Here is an 18,618-nt window from a genome sequence, read left to right as displayed (position 1 = left end):
ACAATTGGCTGAAATCATTAAGCAATCCAAGGGTAAGGACTCCTCCTTACCCCAGCCCAGATCAAGCAAACCTCAACAGAGGAAGTGGCAGTCGAGGTTTCGGTCCTTTCGAGGCTCCAGCAAGACCCATTTCTCCTCGTCCAAAGGGACTCAGAAGGAGCAAAGGAGCTCAGATTCCTGGCGGGCTCAGTCACGCCCCAAGAAAGCAACCGGAGGAACCGCTTCCAAGGCGGCTGCCTCATGACTTTCGGCCTCATCCCTCCGCATCCTCGGTCGGTGGCAGGCTCTCCCGCTTTTGCGACATTTGGCTGCCACAGGTCAAAGACCGGTGGGTAGCAGACATTTTGTCTCACGGGTACAGGATAGAATTCAGTTCTCGTCCTCCGCCTCGGTTCTTCAGAACCTCCCCACATCCCGACCGAGCAGATGCCCTTCTGCAGGCGGTGTGCTCACTAAAAGCAGAAGGAGTGGTGATCCCTGTTCCTCTGCAGGAACAAGGGCAAGGTTTTTACTCCAATCTCTTCGTGGTTCCAAAAAAGGACGGCTCGTTCCGTCCTGTTCTGGACCTAAAGCTGCTCAACAAGCATGTGAACGCCAGGCGGTTCCGGATGGAATCCCTCCGCTCTGTCATTGCCTCAATGTCTCAAGGAGATTTCCTTGCATCAATAGACATCAAAGATGCTTATCTCCACGTGCCGATTGCTACAGAGCACCAACGTTTCCTACGTTTCGTGATAGGAGACGACCATCTCCAGTTCGTAGCTCTGCCATTTGGTCTGGCGACAGCCCCACGGGTTTTCACCAAGGTCATGGCGGCAGTGGTAGCAGTCTTGCATTCTCAGGGTCATTCGGTGATCCCTTACTTAGACGATCTACTTGTCAAAGCACCCTCTCAAGAGGCATGCCAACACAGCCTGAATGTTGCGCTGGAGACTCTCCAGACTTTCGGGTGGATCATCAACTTTTCAAAGTCAAACCTGGCACCGACTCAATCACTAACGTATCTTGGCATGGAGTTTCATACTCTCTCAGCGATAGTGAAGCTTCCGCTGGACAAGCAGCGGTCTCTACGGACAGGGGTGCAGTCTCTCCTTCAGGGTCAGTCGCACCCCTTAAGGCGCCTCATGCACTTCCTAGGGAAGATGGTGGCAGCAATGGAGGCAGTCCCGTTCGCGCAGTTTCATCTGCGTCCACTTCAATGGGACATTCTCCGCCAATGGGACGGGAAGTCAACTTCCCTAGACAGGAAAGTCTCCCTTTCTCAGACGGCCAAGGATTCTCTGCTATGGTGGCTCCTTCCCACCTCATTAACGCAGGGAAGATCATTCCTGCCCCCATCCTGGGCAGTGGTCACGACAGACGCGAGTCTGTCAGGGTGGGGAGCAGTTTTTCTCCACCACAGGGCTCAAGGGACGTGGACTCAGCAGGAGTCCACCCTTCAGATCAATGTTCTGGAAATCAGGGCAGTGTATCTTGCCCTATTAGCCTTCCAGCAGTGGCTGGAAGGAAAGCAGATCCGAATTCAGTCGGACAACTCCACAGCGGTGGCATACATCAACCACCAAGGAGGGACACGCAGTCGGCAAGCCTTCCAGGAAGTCAGGCGAATTCTCATGTGGGTAGAGGAAAGAGCTTCCACCATATCAGCAGTTCACATCCCGGGCGTAGAAAACTGGGAAGCAGACTTCCTCAGTCGCCAGGGCATGGACGCAGGGGAATGGTCCCTTCACCCGGACGTGTTTCAGGAAATCTGCCGCCGCTGGGGGGTGCCGGACGTCGACCTAATGGCGTCTCGGCACAACAACAAGGTCCCGACCTTCATAGCGCGGTCTCGCGATCAAAGAGCTCTGGCGGCAGACGCCTTAGTGCAAGATTGGTCGCAGTTCCGGCTCCCTTATGTGTTTCCACCTCTGGCACTCTTGCCCAGAGTGTTACGCAAGATCAGATCCGATTGCGGCCGCGTCATACTAGTCGCCCCAGACTGGCCGAGGAGGTCGTGGTACCCGGATCTGTGGCATCTCACGGTCGGCCAACCGTGGGCACTACCAGACCGTCCAGACTTACTGTCCCAAGGGCCGTTTTTCCATCGGAATTCTGCGGCCCTGAACCTGACTGTGTGGCCATTGAGTCCTGGATCCTAGCGTCTTCAGGATTATCCCAAGGGGTCGTTGCCACCATGAGACAGGCTAGGAAGTCCACTTCTGCTAAGATCTACCACAGAACGTGGAAGATTTTCTTATCCTGGTGCTCTGCACAAGGAGTATCCCCCTGGCCATTCGCGTTACCTGTCTTTCTTTCCTTCCTACAATCTGGGTTGGAAAAGGGCTTGTCGCTCGGCTCCCTTAAAGGGCAAGTCTCGGCACTATCCGTGTTTTTTCAGAAGCGTCTAGCACGACTTTCTCAGGTGCGCACGTTCCTGCAGGGGGTTTGTCATATCGTACCTCCGTACAGGCGGCCGTTAGATCCGTGGGATCTAAACAAGGTCCTTGTTACTCTCCAGAAGCCGCCCTTCGAGCCTCTGAGGGATGTGTCACTTTCTTCGTCGCTCCATTGGGAGACCCAGCCGATTGGGTGTATAGCTACTGCCTCCGGAGGCCACACAAAGCATTACACTAAAAAGTGTAAGGCCCCTCCCCTTCTGGCTATACACCCCCAGTGGGATCACTGGCTCACCAGTTTTCTGCTTTGTGCGAAGGAGGTCAGACATCCACGCATAGCTCCACTGTTTAGTCAGCATTAGCTGCTGACTATATCGGATGGAAGAAAAGAGGGCCCATATAGGGCCCCCAGCATGCTCCCTTCTCACCCCGCTTGTGGTTTGTAAGGTTGAGGTACCTATTGCTGGTACGGCGGCTGGAGCCCACATGCTGTTTTCCTTCCACATCCCCCTGAGGGGCTCTGAGGAAGTGGGATCTTACCGGCCCCAAAGCCCTGAGGCCGGGCTCCATCCACAGACCCATTGAACCTGCTGGATACGGAGCTGGGTACCGTTCAGGGACATGGCCCTGCACCATTCAGGTACTCTGTGTCCCCGTACACACAGGCACAGCACACTCCAGACTTGCTGGGTGTGCTAGTGCGCCGGGGACAGTAAAGGGTTACAGTCACTGCAGCCTAGCTGAGTGACTTTATGTATGGGGAACTACCGCGCCGGACGCTCCGGGAGCGGCGGCGCGGCTGGGACTTGTAGTGCGCCGGGGACTTAGCGCCGACCGCGCTTTTACGGCGGCGGCGCTTATAAATCCAGTCCCCGGCTTTTGCGGCCTAGCTCCGCTTCGTTCCCGCCCCCACCCTATCAATCAGGGTAGGGGAGAGACGCTGTACAATCAGCAGCGCCGAGGGCTGGAGCCTTATTTACATGCTCCAGCCCTCTCACTGGACACTGTGGGACGCCGGTTTCCCGCTCTGACTTGGGGGCACGCCCACGGCCCGCCCCTACTCACACGAGCTGGAGAAGACGCCGGCAGCCATTCCTGCAGTCCGAGCTGAGAGATCGGACTCTGGGCAACCAGGCACAGGACTAGGGCGACCACACACCCGCTTATAGGCGGGCGGTAAGCGGCACCTGAAGTGCTGACCCCACTAAATACCGCAGTTGTCCATTTGTATTTTTATGCTTACACTGCATAGGTCGCTATCTTTGGCTATATGCCCTCTTAGATGGCGACACATCAGCAGCAGGAAAGCAGGGGTGCTAAGGCACAGGCTTTCTATGCTGCTTGTATGTACTGAAGTGTTCATGTGTATTTATGCTTGTATGCTATACACTGCACTGTACGGTCGCTAGTCTGGGCTATTTTCGCCTAGAATGACTAGTCTACAGCAGCAGAAAAGCAGGGGTGCTGAGGCACAGGTTTTTTCTATGCTGCTTGGATTGCATGTGCTGCAGTGTTCATTGTACTTTATGCTTGTATGCTATACATTGCATTGTACGGTCGCCATTATTGGCTCTATGTCCTAGATGGCTAGTCGGCAGCAGCATATAAGCAACACAGGCTTTCGATGCTGTTTTTACTGCATGTGATACTGTTCCACGGCACTGAACCCCATTGTGTGCAATGCTCCCCTGGAGCACTTGGTCAGCCGGGGTCTCTACTAGACGTGGCCAAAGGAACCACCTGTCAACCCTGTCCAAGGACAGGGATGGAGTTGCAATGGGATAGAGACTTGCAGTCCGGACGGGCCATGGGCAATCTGGATCATTGCTCCCTGGCCACCCTCATTGGGAATAAAATCGGTGCTCCGGGGGGGGTCCCAGGAGGCTCTCTGTATGATGAGGCAGACGTAGCTCATCAGGACTTTGATCCTGACAACGCTCTCAATCCGGATACACCGGATGGTGACGCCATAAGGAATGATCCTATAGCGTCCATCAATGGAATGTTGGATCTTTCTCCCTCAGCTCCCCCAGCGGAGGAGTCAGCTTCACAGCAGGAGAAGTCCCATTTCAGTAGCTCAAACGTATATTGAGTATTTTTCTGGCCACGCTGACTTCAGAGAAGCAGTCCAGGAACACCACGCTTACCAGATAAGCGTTTTTCTCCAAACGTATTAAGGATACACGTTATCCTTTTCCCCCTGACGTGGTCAAGCGCGGGACCCAGGGTCCAAAGGTGGATTCTCCAATCTCCAGGCTTGCGGCTAGAGCTATAGTTGCAGTGGAGATGGGACTTCACTTAAAGATGCCAGACAGATGGACTCTGGTTGAAATCTGTCTATGAGGCTATCGGCGTGTCGGTTGCTCCGGCATTCGCAGCCGTATGGGCACCCTAAGCTTTTCAGCTGTTCTTGCACAGCTGGTCTTGAGCATATGTACATTTGTGCCGCAGGGGCGTCCGTAACCTCGCAATGTCTGCATTGCGACTTACCCTATTAATGCTGTCCTGGAAGGACAGTCGAGGTTTCGGTCCTTTCCAAGCTCGGGCAGGTCCCAATTGTCCTCGTCCAGAAGAGCTGAAAAGCCTCAGAGGGGCTCAGTTTCCGGGGGCTCAATCACGCCCAAGGAAGGCAGCCGGAGGAACCGCTACCAAGGCGGTCTCCTCATGACTCTCAGCTCTCTCATCTCTCCGCATCCGCGGTTGATGGCAGACTCGCTCGCCTTTGGCGACATTTAGCTGCCACAGGTCACAGACCGGTGGGTGAGGGACATTGTGCCCACGTGCACAGGACAGAGTTCTGTTCTCGTCCTCCGACTCGATTCTTCAGAACGTCCCCACCTCCCCACCGAGCCGATGCTCTTCTGGAGGCAGAAGGAGTGGTAATCCCTGTTCCTCTTCAGGAACAAGACACGGTTTTCCTCCAATCTGGTTGTGGTGCCAAAAAAGGATGGCTCTTTCCGTTCCGTTCTGGACCTAAAACTGCTCAACAAGCACGTGGAGGCCAGGCGGTTCCGGATGAAACCCTCCGCTCCGTCATTGCCTCAATGTCTCAAGGATATTTCCTAGCATCAATAGACATCAAAGATGCTTATCTCCACGTGCCGATTGCTACAGAGCACCAATGTTTTCTACGTTTCATGATGGGAGACGACCATCTTCAGTTCGTAGCTCTGCCATTCGGTCTGGCGACAACCCCACGGGTGTTCACCAAGGTCATGGCGGCAGTGGTAGCAGTCTTGCACTCACAGGGACACTCTGTGATCCCTTACTTGGACGATCTACTTGTCAAGGCACCCTCTCAAGAGGCATGCCAATTCAGCCTGAATGTTGCGCTGGAGACTCTCCAGACGTTCGGGTGGATCATCGACTTCTCAAAGTCAAACCTGTCACCGACCCAATCACTAACGTATCTTGGCATGGAGTTTCATACCCTGTCAGCGCTAGTGAAGCTTCCGCTGGACAAGCAGCAGTCACTACAGACTGGGGTGCAGACTCTCCGTCAAGGTCAGTCGCACTCCTTAAGACGCCTCATGCACTTCCTCGGGAAGATGGTGGCGGCAATGGAGGCGGTTCCGTTTGCGCAGTTTCATCTGCGTCCTCTTATTGGGACATTCTCCGCCAATGGGACGGGAAGTCAACATCCCTGAACAGGAAAGTATCCTTTTCGGAAGGACTCTCTGCAATGGTGGCTTCTTCCCACCTCATTATCACAGGGAAGATCCTTCCTACCACCGTCTTGGGCGGTAGTCACGACAGACGCGAGTCTGTCAGGGTGGGGAGCAGTTTTTCTCCACCACAGGGCTCAGGGTACGTGGACTCAGCAGGAGTCCACCCTTCAGATCCATGTTCTGGAAATCAGAGCAGTGTATCTTGCCCTACTAGCCTTCCAGCAGTGGCTGGAAGGAAAGCAGATCCGAATTCAGTCGGACAACTCCACAGCGGTGGCATACATCAATCACCAAGGAGGGACACGCAGTCGGCAAGCCTTCCAGGAAGTCCGGCGGATTCTGACGTGGGTGGAAGCCACGGCCTCCACCGTATCCGCAGTTCACATCCCCGGCATAGAAAACTGGGAAGCAGACTTCCTCAGCCGCCAGGGCATGGACGCAGGGGAATGGTCCCTTCACCCGGACGTGTTTCAGGAAATCTGTAGCCGCTGGGGAAGGCCGGACGTCGACCTAATGGCGTCCAGGCACAACAACAAGGTCCCAACCTTCATAGCACGGTCTCGCGATCACAGAACTCTGGCGGCAGACGCCTTAGTGCAAGATTGGTCGCAGTTCCGGCTCCCTTATGTGTTTCCACCTCTGGCACTCTTGCCCAGAGTGCTACGCAAGATCAGATCCGACTGCAGCCGCGTCATACTCGTCGCCCCAGACTGGCCAAGGAGGGCGTGGTATCCGGATCTGTGGCATCTCACGGTCGGCCAACCGTCGGCACTACCAGACCGACCAGACTTACTGTCCCAAGGGCCGTTTTTCCATCGGAATTCTGCGGCCCTGAACCTGACTGTGTGGCCATTGAGTCCTGGATCCTAGGGTCTTCAGGATTATCCCAAGGGGTCGTTGCCACCATGAGACAGGCTAGGAAGCCCACGTCCGCTAAGATCTACCACAGAACGTGGAAGATATTCTTATCCTGGTGCTCTGCTCAGGGAGTGTCTCCCTGGCCTTTTGCATTGCCTACCTTTCTTTCTTTCCTGCAATCTGGGTTAGAAAAAGGTTTGTCGCTCGGCTCCCTTAAAGGGCAAGTCTCGGCGCTATCCGTCTTTTTTCAAAAGCGTCTAGCACGGCTTCCTAAGGTGCGCACGTTCCTGCAGGGGGTTTGTCATATTGTACCCCCGTACAAGCGGCCGTTAGATCCATGGGATCTGAACAGGGTACTAGTTGCCCTCCAGAAGCCGCCCTTCGAGCCTCTGAGGGAGGTTTCACTTTCTAGACTATCACAGAAAGTGGCTTTTCTGGTAGCGATCACATCTCTTCGGAGAGTGTCTGAGCTAGCAGCGCTGTCATCCAAGGCTCCTTTCCTGGTCTTCCACCAGGACAAGGTAGTGCTGCGCCCCATTCAGGAGTTTCTCCCGAAGGTGGTATCCTCTTTTCATCTTAATCAGGATATCTCTTTGCCTTCTTTTTGTCCTCATGCAGTTCATCGGTATGAGAAGAATTTACATTTGTTAGATCTGGTGAGAGCACTCAGAATCTACATTTCCCGCACGGCGCCCCTGCGCCGCTCCGATGCACTCTTTGTCCTTGTCGCTGGTAAGCGCAAAGGGTCGCAGGCTTCCAAAGCCACCCTGGCTCGATGGATCAAAGAACCAATTCTTGAAGCCTACCGTTCTGCTGGGCTTCCGGTTCCATCAGGGCTGAAGGCCCATTCTACCAGAGCCGTGGGTGCGTCCTGGGCATTACGACACCAGGCTACGGCTCAACAGGTGTGCCAGGCAGCTACCTGGTCGAGTCTGCACACTTTCACCAAACATTATCAGGTGCATACCTACGCTTCGGCGGACGCCAGCCTAGGTAGAAGAGTCCTGCAGGCGGCGGTTGCCTCCTCGTAGAGGAGAGCTGTTTTGCAGCTCTAACTTGAGGTATTAATTTACCCACCCAGGGACAGCTTTTGGACGTCCCAATCGTCTGGGTCTCCCAATGGAGCGACGAAGAAGAAGGGAATTTTGTTACTTACCGTAAATTCCTTTTCTTCTAGCTCCTATTGGGAGACCCAGCACCCGCCCTGTTGTCCTTCGGGATTTTTGGTTTTTTTCGGGTACACATGTTGTTCATGTTGAACGGTTTTTCAGTTCTCCGATGTTACTCGGAGTGAATTTGTTTAACCAAGTTATTGGCTTTCCTCCTTCTTGCTTTTGCACTAAAACTGGTGAGCCAGTGATCCCACTGGGGGTGTATAGCCAGAAGGGGAGGGGCCTTACACTTTTTAGTGTAATGCTTTGTGTGGCCTCCGGAGGCAGTAGCTATACACCCAATCGGCTGGGTCTCCCAATAGGAGCTAGAAGAAAAGGAATTTACGGTAAGTAACAAAATTCCCTTCTTCTCGACTCTCACAGAAAGTGGCCTTTCTGGTAGCGGTCACGTCTCTTCGGAGAGTGTCTGAACTAGCAGCGCTGTCATCCAAAGCTCCTTTCCTGGTGTTCCACCAGGACAAGGTAGTGCTGCGTCCCATTCAGGAGTTTCTCCCTAAGGTGGTATCCTCTTTTCATCTTAATCAGGATATCTCCTTGCCTTCCTTTTATCCGCATGCAGTTCATCGGTATGAAAAGGATTTACATTTGTTGGATCTGGTGAGAGCACTCAGAATCTACATTTCCCGCACGGCGCCCCTGCGCCGCTCGGATGCACTCTTTGTCCTTGTCGCTGGTAAGCGCAAAGGGTCGCAGGCTTCCAAAGCCACCCTGGCTCGATGGATCAAGGAACCAATTCTTGAAGCCTACCGTTCTGCTGGGCTTCCGGTTCCATCAGGGCTGAAGGCCCATTCTACCAGAGCCGTGGGTGCGTCCTGGGCATTACGACACCAGGCTACGGCTCAACAGGTGTGCCAGGCAGCTACCTGGTCGAGTCTGCACACTTTCACCAAACATTATCAGGTGCATACCTATGCTTCGGCGGACGCCAGCTTAGGTAGAAGAGTCCTGCAGGCGGCAGTGACACCCCCGTAGGGGAGGGCTGTCTTTGCAGCTCTAACATGAGGTATTTCTTTACCCACCCAGGGACAGCTTTTGGACGTCCCAATCGTCTGGGTCTCCCAATGGAGCGCCGAAGAAGAAGGGAATTTTGTTACTTACCGTAAATTCCTTTTCTTCTAGCTCCTATTGGGAGACCCAGCACCCGCCCTGTTGTCCTTCGGGATTTTTGGTTGTTTTCGGGTACACATGTTGTTCATGTTGAATGGTTTTCAGTTCTCCGATGTTACTTCGGAGTGAATTTGTTTAAACCAGTTCTTGGCTTTCCTCCTTCTTGCTTTTGCACTAAAACTGGTGAGCCAGTGATCCCACTGGGGGTGTATAGCCAGAAGGGGAGGGGCCTTACACTTTTTAGTGTAATGCTTTGTGTGGCCTCCGGAGGCAGTGCTATACACCCCCAATCGTCTGGGTCTCCCAATAGGAGCTAGAAGAAAAGGAATTTACGGTAAGTAACAAAATTCCCTTCATCTCATTGTGGTGTGTGTCTATCGTTATCATTGCGGTGTGATGTCACTCCAAGCCGGCTATGTAGAAGAGCTGCAGGTTCCGGAAAGTAGGAGACAGATCACAGGGCTCCCGTCCAACAGCCACAGACAACGGTTCTGCATTTATTACAGCTCCTTCCTGTATGTCAGTGATACAGATCCAGCCAACCATTGTTGCCCCAGGAGGTGACATAAAGAGGAGCCGATCTTCATTTTGGGACTGTAGATACCCCATGTGCTGCTATAAAGGGTCCGTGCACATGATTGTGCCGAGTGTATGAGTCCTTGACGTTCCTGTATGCTAAATGCCGGTATCTCTTGCAAACAGTCAGCCAGCCGGGGATAATTCCTGCTGCGGTCTCTGCAGGGGACATGTAATATTACAAGGCATCCATTCAGATAACTGTCCTTGTGCTGCAGAGGTGGCTTTTTGAGACCAGTCTTTTAAAGGGAATCTGTCACCAGGTTTTTGCCACCTAATCTGAGAGCAGCCTAATGTAGGGGCAGAGACCCTGATTCCAGCGATGTGTCACTTACTGGGCTACTTAGGCCATGTGCTCATGGGACAATGTACCCGTGGATATTTCCACAGGTTTACCGCAGCTGCTCCCCGGAATCCGCAGCTATCCATTGCTGCGGTATATCTGCGGAGTTGTTGCGGTAAACCTATGGGAACAGTGCCGATTTTGTGCAGGATTCCTGTGAATTACCCCGCTGTATCTCCATAGTAGAGGAGCGGGATTTCCGCATGAATAATTGACATGCAGTTACATGGCACTGTGGGAAATCCGCAACATTTTCCGCAGCCGCACATACCGCAACATTGATACAGCACTCCCCAAATCCCATAGGGTAACATGGGGAGTGACTGTACTTGCGTAAACCGGCAGATTTATCTAGAAAATATAGATAAATCTGCGGGTTTTCCATGCCAAAATTCGCGGGTACATTCTTTCGTGGGCACATAGCCTTAGTGTAGTTTTGATAAAACCACAGTTTAATCAACAGTAGTTTATCATTACAGGACTACGTGGTGTGCTGCAGGTAGTCCAGCATATTCATGAGCTCTGTATAACTGCTAGATCTGCAGCAGAGAAAACATTGATTTTATCAAAATGACTGCAAACAGCCCAGTAAGTGACACATCACTGGAGTCAGGGTCTCTGTCTCTACATTTTGCTGCTCTCAGATGGGGGAGGAAAAACCCGATGTCTGATTCCCTTTTTAAAGCAAAATTTTGCCGTTTTCCCCCCCGTGACTCCACCAATCACTCCTGGTTTGGAAAACTTTTGTTTTTGTTAGAAGTTTCTTGATAAAGAGGTGAAGAGAAAACATTTTGTTTATAAGATTTAAGAAATTAAAATTAGGCGGCTTTCACACTAGGTTTTTTTAACATGCGTCCTGAACGTGTTTTTTAACGCAAATCAGATCCAGTGCAAATGCGTTTTCATTTCAATGCGTTTGCAATGGACTCGTGTCATCATGCGTTCACCTGCGTTTGCGTGCGTTATAGTCAGGATCCAGCGAGTTGCAGTTTTTTAGCATTTTTCAAAAACGCTACTTGTAGCGTTTTTGAGCTGCGTCCAAATACTGTTTTTCACTGGATCCTGACAATACTGCACGCAAACGCATGTGAACGCTGGCGTGCTGATACAGGATCCTGCTTGCTCTACTGAGCATGCCCAGAAACCAGCCTCGCATGATCAGTCTCTCTCTCTCTCTCTCCCCCCCCTCCTCCCTCTCTCTCCCCCCCTCCTCCCTCTCTCTCCCCCCCTCCTCCCTCTCTCTCCCCCCCTCCTCCCTCTCTCTCCCCCCCTCCTCCCTCTCTCTCCCCCCCTCCTCCCTCTCTCTCCCCCCCTCCTCCCTCTCTCTCCCCCCCCCTCCTCCCTCTCTCTCCCCCCCCTCCTCCCTCTCTCTCCCCCCCCTCCTCCCTCTCTCTCCCCCCCCCTCCTCCCTCCCTCCCCCCCCTCCTCCCTCCCTCCCCCCCCTCCTCCCTCCCTCCCCCCCCCTCCTCCCTCTCTCTCCCCCCCCTCCTCCCTCTCTCTCCCCCCCCTCCTCCCTCTCTCTCGTCCCCCCTCCTCCCTCTCTCTCGTCCCCCCTCCTCCCTCTCTCTCGTCCCCCCTCCTCCCTCTCTCTCGCCCCCCCCTCCTCCCTCTCTCTCGTCCCCCCTCCTCCCTCTCTCTCGCCCCCCCCCGCCTCCCTCTCTCTCGCCCCCCCCCCTCCCTCTCTCTCGCCCCCCCCCCCTCCCTCTCTCTCCACCGCCTGAGAGCTGCGGGCACTCGTAACCAAGGTAAATATCGGGCAACCAAGCAAAGCGCTTCTTAGTTACCTGATGTTTACGTTGGCTACGTGTGCAGGGAGCCCAGCTCCTAGCAGCTGCGGATACTCGTAACCAAGATAAATATCGGGTATCCAAGCAAGTTACCCGATGTTTACCTTGGTTACGAGCCTCCGCAGCTGTCAGATGCCGGTTCCCAGTCTGTCACGTTCAGTTCCACTGACTCCCGATCACATGACTCCAATGCCCGCCCCTAACCTTAAAGTGACAGGATCCTGCAAAATAACACATGCGTTTGCATGCGTTTTTTTGCAGTAAAAGCAGGATCCGCTTTTATCATGACGCATGTTAAAAAAAACGTAGTGTGAAAGCAGCCTTAAATGGAATTGTTAATTCTGAATAGTCCCGCAGCCGCGCAGCGCTTGGATATACTCATGCCGATTAACGCATTCATTAGTCAGTACAGCAGTTTTCTACATCTTTGTTTCACGTGTTCTTATTGATTTAATTTTTTCAATATCGCCTGCTAGTGTAAGGATGGAGCCCGTTTGCTCCTGTCAGTATAACGTTATCAACTGGAATAGAGCAAGACAAAACTTGTAACAATAAAGAAGAGCGAAAGGAAAGTCCACAAAGTGCGGAGTATCCTAAGATCCGAAGGAGACTCCCTGGACATTACCCAAGGCTGCCGAACCCATACAAACTGAGTTCTCTCCCATCACTTCCGCTGATAGATCCTCCGTATTACATATATGAGCAAACTCCTGTTGCCACGCCTGCATTGTCAGAACCTCTGTTGTTCGCCATTGTCTCGGTATCACAGAGACAAAATTGCAGAAGACTCCGCTTCTGGGATCCAATAGAGCCCGGAAGCAGCGATAGAAGAGCAATCTGCGGGGTCAGAGCAGCATCTCGCCAGTTATCTTTGTGTAAACCAGAAATATCTTCTCCCAAAAAGATATTATTTTCCCGCATTCCCACCATATGTGAAGCATCGTGGCCATTTCTGTTCCACAGCGTCAACACGCATCTGACACGGGAATAGTCCATGCATTCTCACAGGATAACGGGACCACTCTCTTCTTTCTCGTATCCAGCCGAGGACATTTGATGGGTAAACAGATACATCTTCTGCTTATCCTTCTCAGTAGAAGTACCATATTTTTCATTTTATAAAACGTACCCCAAATTTGGAGAAAAAAAAGGTAGAAAAAAAAATGAGGTCTGTTTTATAATCTAGTGGTGTTTTTATTAGGGAGAGGGAGCAGCAGCGGAGCGGGGGTCACAGGAGGCAGGGGCGGGGCTGGAGTACTACAATGCTGCCAGTGGTACAGAGGGGGGCCCAGATACTCACTGCGGGCGCGGCTCTGCTCTGTGCGGGGCTGGTGGCGCGGCTCTGCTCTGTGCGGGGCTGGTGGCGCGGCTCTGCTCTGTGCGGGGCTGGTGGCGCGGCTCTGCTCTGTGCGGGGCTGGTGGCGCGGCTCTGCTCTGTGCGGGGCTGGTGACGCGGCTCTGCTGTGTGCGGGGTTTGGTGACGTGGCTCTGCTGTGTGCGGGGCTGGTGACGCGGCTCTGCTGTGTGCGGGGCTGGTGACGCGGCTCTGCTGTGTGCGGGGCTGGTGACGCGGCTCTGCTGTGTGCGGGGCTGGTGACGCGGCTCTGCTGTGTGCGGGGCTGGTGACGCGGCTCTGCTGTGTGCGGGGCTGGTGACGCGGCTCTGCTGTGTGCGGGGCTGGTGACGCGGCTCTGCTGTGTGCGGGGCTGGTGACGCGGCTCTGCTGTGTGCGGGGCTGGTGACGCGGCTCTGCTGTGTGCGGGGCTGGTGACGCGGCTCTGCTGTGTGCGGGGCTGGTGACGCGGCTCTGCTGTGTGCGGGGCTGGTGACGCGGCTCTGCTGTGTGCGGGGCTGGTGACGCGGCTCTGCTGTGTGCGGGGCTGGTGACGCGGCTCTGCTGTGTGCGGGGCTGGTGACGCGGCTCTGCTGTGTGCGGGGCTGGTGACGCGGCTCTGCTGTGTGCGGGGCTGGTGACGCGGCTCTGCTGTGTGCGGGGCTGGTGACGCGGCTCTGCTGTGTGCGGGGCTGGTGACGCCGCTGGTGACGCGGCTCTGCTGTGTGCGGGGCTGGTGACGCGGCTCTGCTGTGTGCGGGGCTGGTGACGCGGCTCTGCGGTGTGCGGGGCTGGTGACGCGGCTCTGCTGTGTGCGGGGCTGGTGACGCGGCTCTGCTGTGTGCGGGGCTGGTGACGCCGCTCTGCTCTGTGCGGGGCTCTGCTGTGTGCGGGGCTGGTGACGCGGCTCTGCTGTGTGCGGGGCTGGTGACGCGGCTCTGCTGTGTGCGGGGCTGGTGACGCGGCTCTGCTGTGTGCGGGGCTGGTGACGCGGCTCTGCTGTGTGCGGGGCTGGTGACGCGGCTCTGCTGTGTGCGGGGCTGGTGACGCGGCTCTGAAGATGTCGGCGGTGAGGGCTTCAAATAATGACAGCTGGAGCCGGCGCGTGCACAGATGAGAGCTTGAGCTGAGAGCTCCATCTGCGCACACGCTGACTCTAGGCGCCATTATTTGAAGCCCTCACCGCTGACATCTTGAGAATGACCGGCCGCAGAACCGCCCCACCCGATGCACAGAACAGCGCTGCAGAGACCTTTGGGCAGCACCGCATAGCACTACCTTTGCCTCCTTTGCCCCGTCTTCACCACCGCCCGGTAAACTACATTCGCATAAGACGCACCACGCATTTTCCTCTCAAATTTTTGCGAGGAAAAGTGCGCCTTATAATCCGAAAAATACGGTAGTTCCCAGCTTGCTTTCCCATTCTTGTACAAATCTTGGGTCTGCAGAAGAGAGCACAACTCGAGGATCAATGAAGTCAAGTGGGAGGGTGCGGAGGTTTGGAGAAACGATTCATCTAATGAGGTTGGAGAGGACGAGGTCTATGTGCCGTCCCCCCTCATCCCATGTGCACAAATGAGTTAAGTTGTTGAGTGGTTGATTTTTCTGTAATAATTGTCCTGAAGAAGGAGGCTGCGTCCTCTGAAACGCGTAGACCTGATTGAATAAAAGAGAAATGAATCAACTTCTGGATGTGTGATGTCAGCGCGGCATGTCCCCTTTTTCCACATCAAAGTCAGAAGACCATAACACACAGCGATGTATCGGTGACGTTGCTGTGCTCCTGTTCCATCTGAGGGGCCTGTCGTCAGGTTCTTGTTACACTTGGGTTGTGTCCGCCATATTCATCTGAAAATCAATGTTCCTCCTATAATAATCCACTTTTTATCTTCTCTTTTAGCTGTGGGCGCCGCTTACGCTTTGAAACGACAAAACGCCAACCGCGCCGTCATCTGTTATTTTGGCGAAGGCGCCGCAAGTGAAGGAGACGCACATGCCGCCTTTAACTTTTCCGCCACCTTGGAGTGTCCCGTGCTGTTCTTCTGCAGGAACAACGGATACGCCATATCCACCCCTACGTCTGAGCAGTACCGCGGGGACGGCATCGGTGAGTGTGTGTGCCTTTTTGCACGGTTGTACCAAATTCAGGGTCAGCACTTTTCCACGTGTGATTGATTTTCTTGCCTTTTGTCGTGTTCTACATTTTGAATATTGCACTTCAGACAAACAATCAAAAGTACAGGATGAAGCCTGGGCGCCAGTAAAGCACAAAGCCTGAAGAGCGGCACACTGGGTACACCGAATGTTGGCAAATGAAAAAAAGAACTGTCAAGGGAGGGGTTAAGCCCAAACTGATACTATAAACTAAGCACTGAGCCTGGAAGGGTATCTAGCCCCTGTAAAAATCTCACCTTTTTAGGCCGGAGTCACACTTGCAAGTGACTCGCATCACATCACCCGGTGCGGTCACACACTCTCCGGGCAGGATTGGGTCGGCTGCATGTAGTTCTATGCAGCTGAGATGCTCCTGTCCGGAGAGTGTCAGGCCGTGCCGGGTGATGTGATGTGAGACACTCGCGAGTCTGACCCCGACCTTTGTGTTATAATATCTGCCCCCGTTATGCAAAAACTGGAGTCCAAGTCTGGTGCTCAGTGCACCCTGGGTGTAACCAAGAGCCTCTTGGCTACACCCAGGGTGCACCGAGCACCAGTGGACTGAGCCTCAGTCCACTGCTCCACCCGCGGGGTTTTCATGTTTCCACCTTATTCACTGGTCAATAACAGCACTGGTTTGCTTGAGCTTTCTCTGCAGACGCTACTTTTTCCAAGCAAACCAGTGCTGTCAATCACCAGTGAAGGAGGCTGGAACATGCAACAAAACCAGTGCTGTCAATCACCAGTGAAGGAGGCTGGAACATGCAACAAAACCAGTGCTGTCAATCACCAGTGAAGGAGGCGGGGACATGCAACAAAACCAGTGGGTGGAACAATGCTCTGAGCCTTTTGGCCACGCCCAGGCTGCAATAATCACCCTAATTAGCATATTTGATTAAACCTCAGTTTCTGATCCAGCAATTACAACACAAAAGGTATGATTTATGTAGGGACTGTATCCCTCACCAGGCCATGTGCTTAGTTTATATCGTCATTTTGGGCTGACACACTCCCTTTAAGGCTTCATGCAGACACCAGTAATGCGGTCACATATTTGTATCCACAGTATGGGCTCAAATGTGGCCGCACTATGGTTGTGTGAAAAAGTACCAGGCTGGGCCGGTTTCTTTTGCATGTTTAGGCTTCCCTCGGTAGTGTTCTGGTCCGGTCTTTAATAGACTGGTAATGGATAAAGACCCCACTAGTTTGCACAGTTATGGTGTTATCTGTCCATAGTTGCCCGAGGTCCTGGTTACGGCATCATGTCCATCCGAGTGGACGGTAACGACGTCTTTGCCGTGTACAACGCCACCAAAGAGGCCAGACGAAGAGCGGTGACCTACAACCAGCCGTTCCTTATAGAAGCCATGACCTACAGGTGATGTAGCGGTGTAAGGGGTGTATGGGGGGGGGGTCGTGCCTGCAGTACGTGATGCTGAATAATTCTCAATCTGATTCTTGAAGGATCGGACACCACAGCACCAGCGATGACAGCTCGGCCTACCGCTCCGTAGATGAGGTCAACTACTGGGACAAGGAGGACCACCCGATTTCAAGACTTCATTTCTACATGATGCACAAGGGCTGGTGGGACACCGATAAGGAGAAAATATGGAGGAAGAAGTCCCGGAAAATGGTGAGGCCGATTCTGAGAACATCGTTACTAGGATCTGTTCTGCACAGGGCTCGTTCTCACCGATGGTTTACCATCATTTAAACATGTGGAGATGGTGATGGACAAGTCCATGGGTTTATAGTTCCCATGATAATCCCCATTACCGTGATGTTGCTCATTTGTGTGAACAATGATGCTTTTTAAAGGGGGGGGTATTTCCATCTTATAAAGCGTTAGCTTATTCTGGTCATATGCTAACGCTTTATAATCATGAGGGTCTGACCACCTGGAACCTCCATTTTGAAATACACTTCTTCTATGCCTCTTGAACGCCAAATTAATAAGATTTGTTTGACGGGAAATCATTGCAGCACACACGCTTTGTGGTGTACTGAAAGTTTCTGCTTTATTACATCATGTGACCAGTTTATGTAGTACCTCAAACAAAGAAATAACGCCTCTGAACTATGCACCAATAAGAGCAATAGGGGCGTAAACGGAAATGTGAAACTTCAGTGTTAGCTGAACCCTATGACATAATTAGTTATAAGACCAGATGAATTTTTATTCTCTCACCGTACCCTAAGAGAGGGGGAAGGTCTCTCTGCAATGTATATATGTAACATTGTCGACTTCTTTTCTGCAGGTTATGGAAGCCTTTGAAGAAGCAGAGCGAAAAAGGAAGCCCAGCATCGATCACATGTTCACAGACGTCTATTCCGAGAAGCCGCCGCGTCTGAAGAAACAGGAGGAGTCTTTGAAAAAACATCTAAAGGTTTATGGGGAACATTACCCCTTGGGCAGCTTTGAGAAGTAACCTCGCCCGCGGGCGGCAGAGACATGGTCGTGAGGACGCTGTTACCCTAGGATTGCTGTTACGGGCGGCACCACACTCCGGCGGGGTCCCCCTCCTCAGGGGCTGCTCATTCCGCTTTTAAATTTTTGGAGAAATATATTTCTGGTTTCTGCGGAGTTCTGTAAATAATCGGGGAGGGGAGTTTTAAAGCAAGGAGTAATCTAGACCTGGGGGAAAGTCCTGGCCCGAGCCTGAGGAGGCCGGCGTCCGTGCTATATAGTAAGAAGAATGTAACTTATTCTAGAAGACGAGAACACTAGCGCCAACGGCGGAGGAACTGTATGACATTGCGGGGAATAAATGTCTCATGGTTGTGGGCATCGGCTTGTCTCTCAGTGCATTATTCTGGTATCCTTACTCCTTAAAGGGTTATTTCACATCGTCATCTATGGATATTGTCAGCTAGTACTGGTAAAAACAAGCTGTTTTGCAATTTACTGCACGTTAAAATTTGCTTCCGTTCTTGAGATATTAACACTTTTTTTTGCCTACAGCTCGTTGCCAAGGAGACCGACCACCGCTGCTATTGTTCCGAAGCTGGCAGTGATTAGGAGGTAAGATCATGCTACATCGATCCTGGTCAGCGCTTACAAGTTCAATAGATAAGAGCTTGTAAGCACTGTGTATGTTCTGCTGTCTAGCAGTGGTGGTCGGTCTCCAAGGCAACGAATAGTAAATAACAGAAAAGTGTTAATATTGCAAGAATGGCACATTAGAATGATCCTGGTCAGTGCTTACAAGTTCAATAGATAAGAGCTTGTAGGCACTGTG

The 18,618-nt window shown here is 52.9% G+C and overlaps 1 protein-coding gene across 2 annotated transcripts in view; it reads left to right on the top strand.

The window, feature by feature from the left end:
• The window catches only part of BCKDHA (branched chain keto acid dehydrogenase E1 subunit alpha), a 45,521-nt gene extending 27,359 nt beyond the window's left edge, over positions 1–18,162 (top strand). For both annotated transcript variants that reach the window (XM_075323546.1, XM_075323547.1), the window contains exons 6-9: positions 15,123–15,329; positions 16,613–16,754; positions 16,841–17,012; positions 17,638–18,162. In XM_075323546.1, coding sequence (XP_075179661.1) covers positions 15,123–15,329; positions 16,613–16,754; positions 16,841–17,012; positions 17,638–17,808 — 692 coding nt within the window. In that variant the 3' untranslated portion in view covers positions 17,809–18,162. The remainder of the gene's footprint in view (positions 1–15,122; positions 15,330–16,612; positions 16,755–16,840; positions 17,013–17,637) is intronic.
• The last annotated feature ends 456 nt before the right edge of the window (positions 18,163–18,618 follow it).

Source organism: Anomaloglossus baeobatrachus, chromosome 9, assembly GCF_048569485.1.
Source record: "Anomaloglossus baeobatrachus isolate aAnoBae1 chromosome 9, aAnoBae1.hap1, whole genome shotgun sequence".
Classification (NCBI taxonomy): Eukaryota; Metazoa; Chordata; class Amphibia; order Anura; family Aromobatidae; genus Anomaloglossus; species Anomaloglossus baeobatrachus.
The sequence above is the reverse complement of the archived record's forward strand: the minus strand, read 5'-3'. Positions and strand labels throughout refer to the sequence as shown.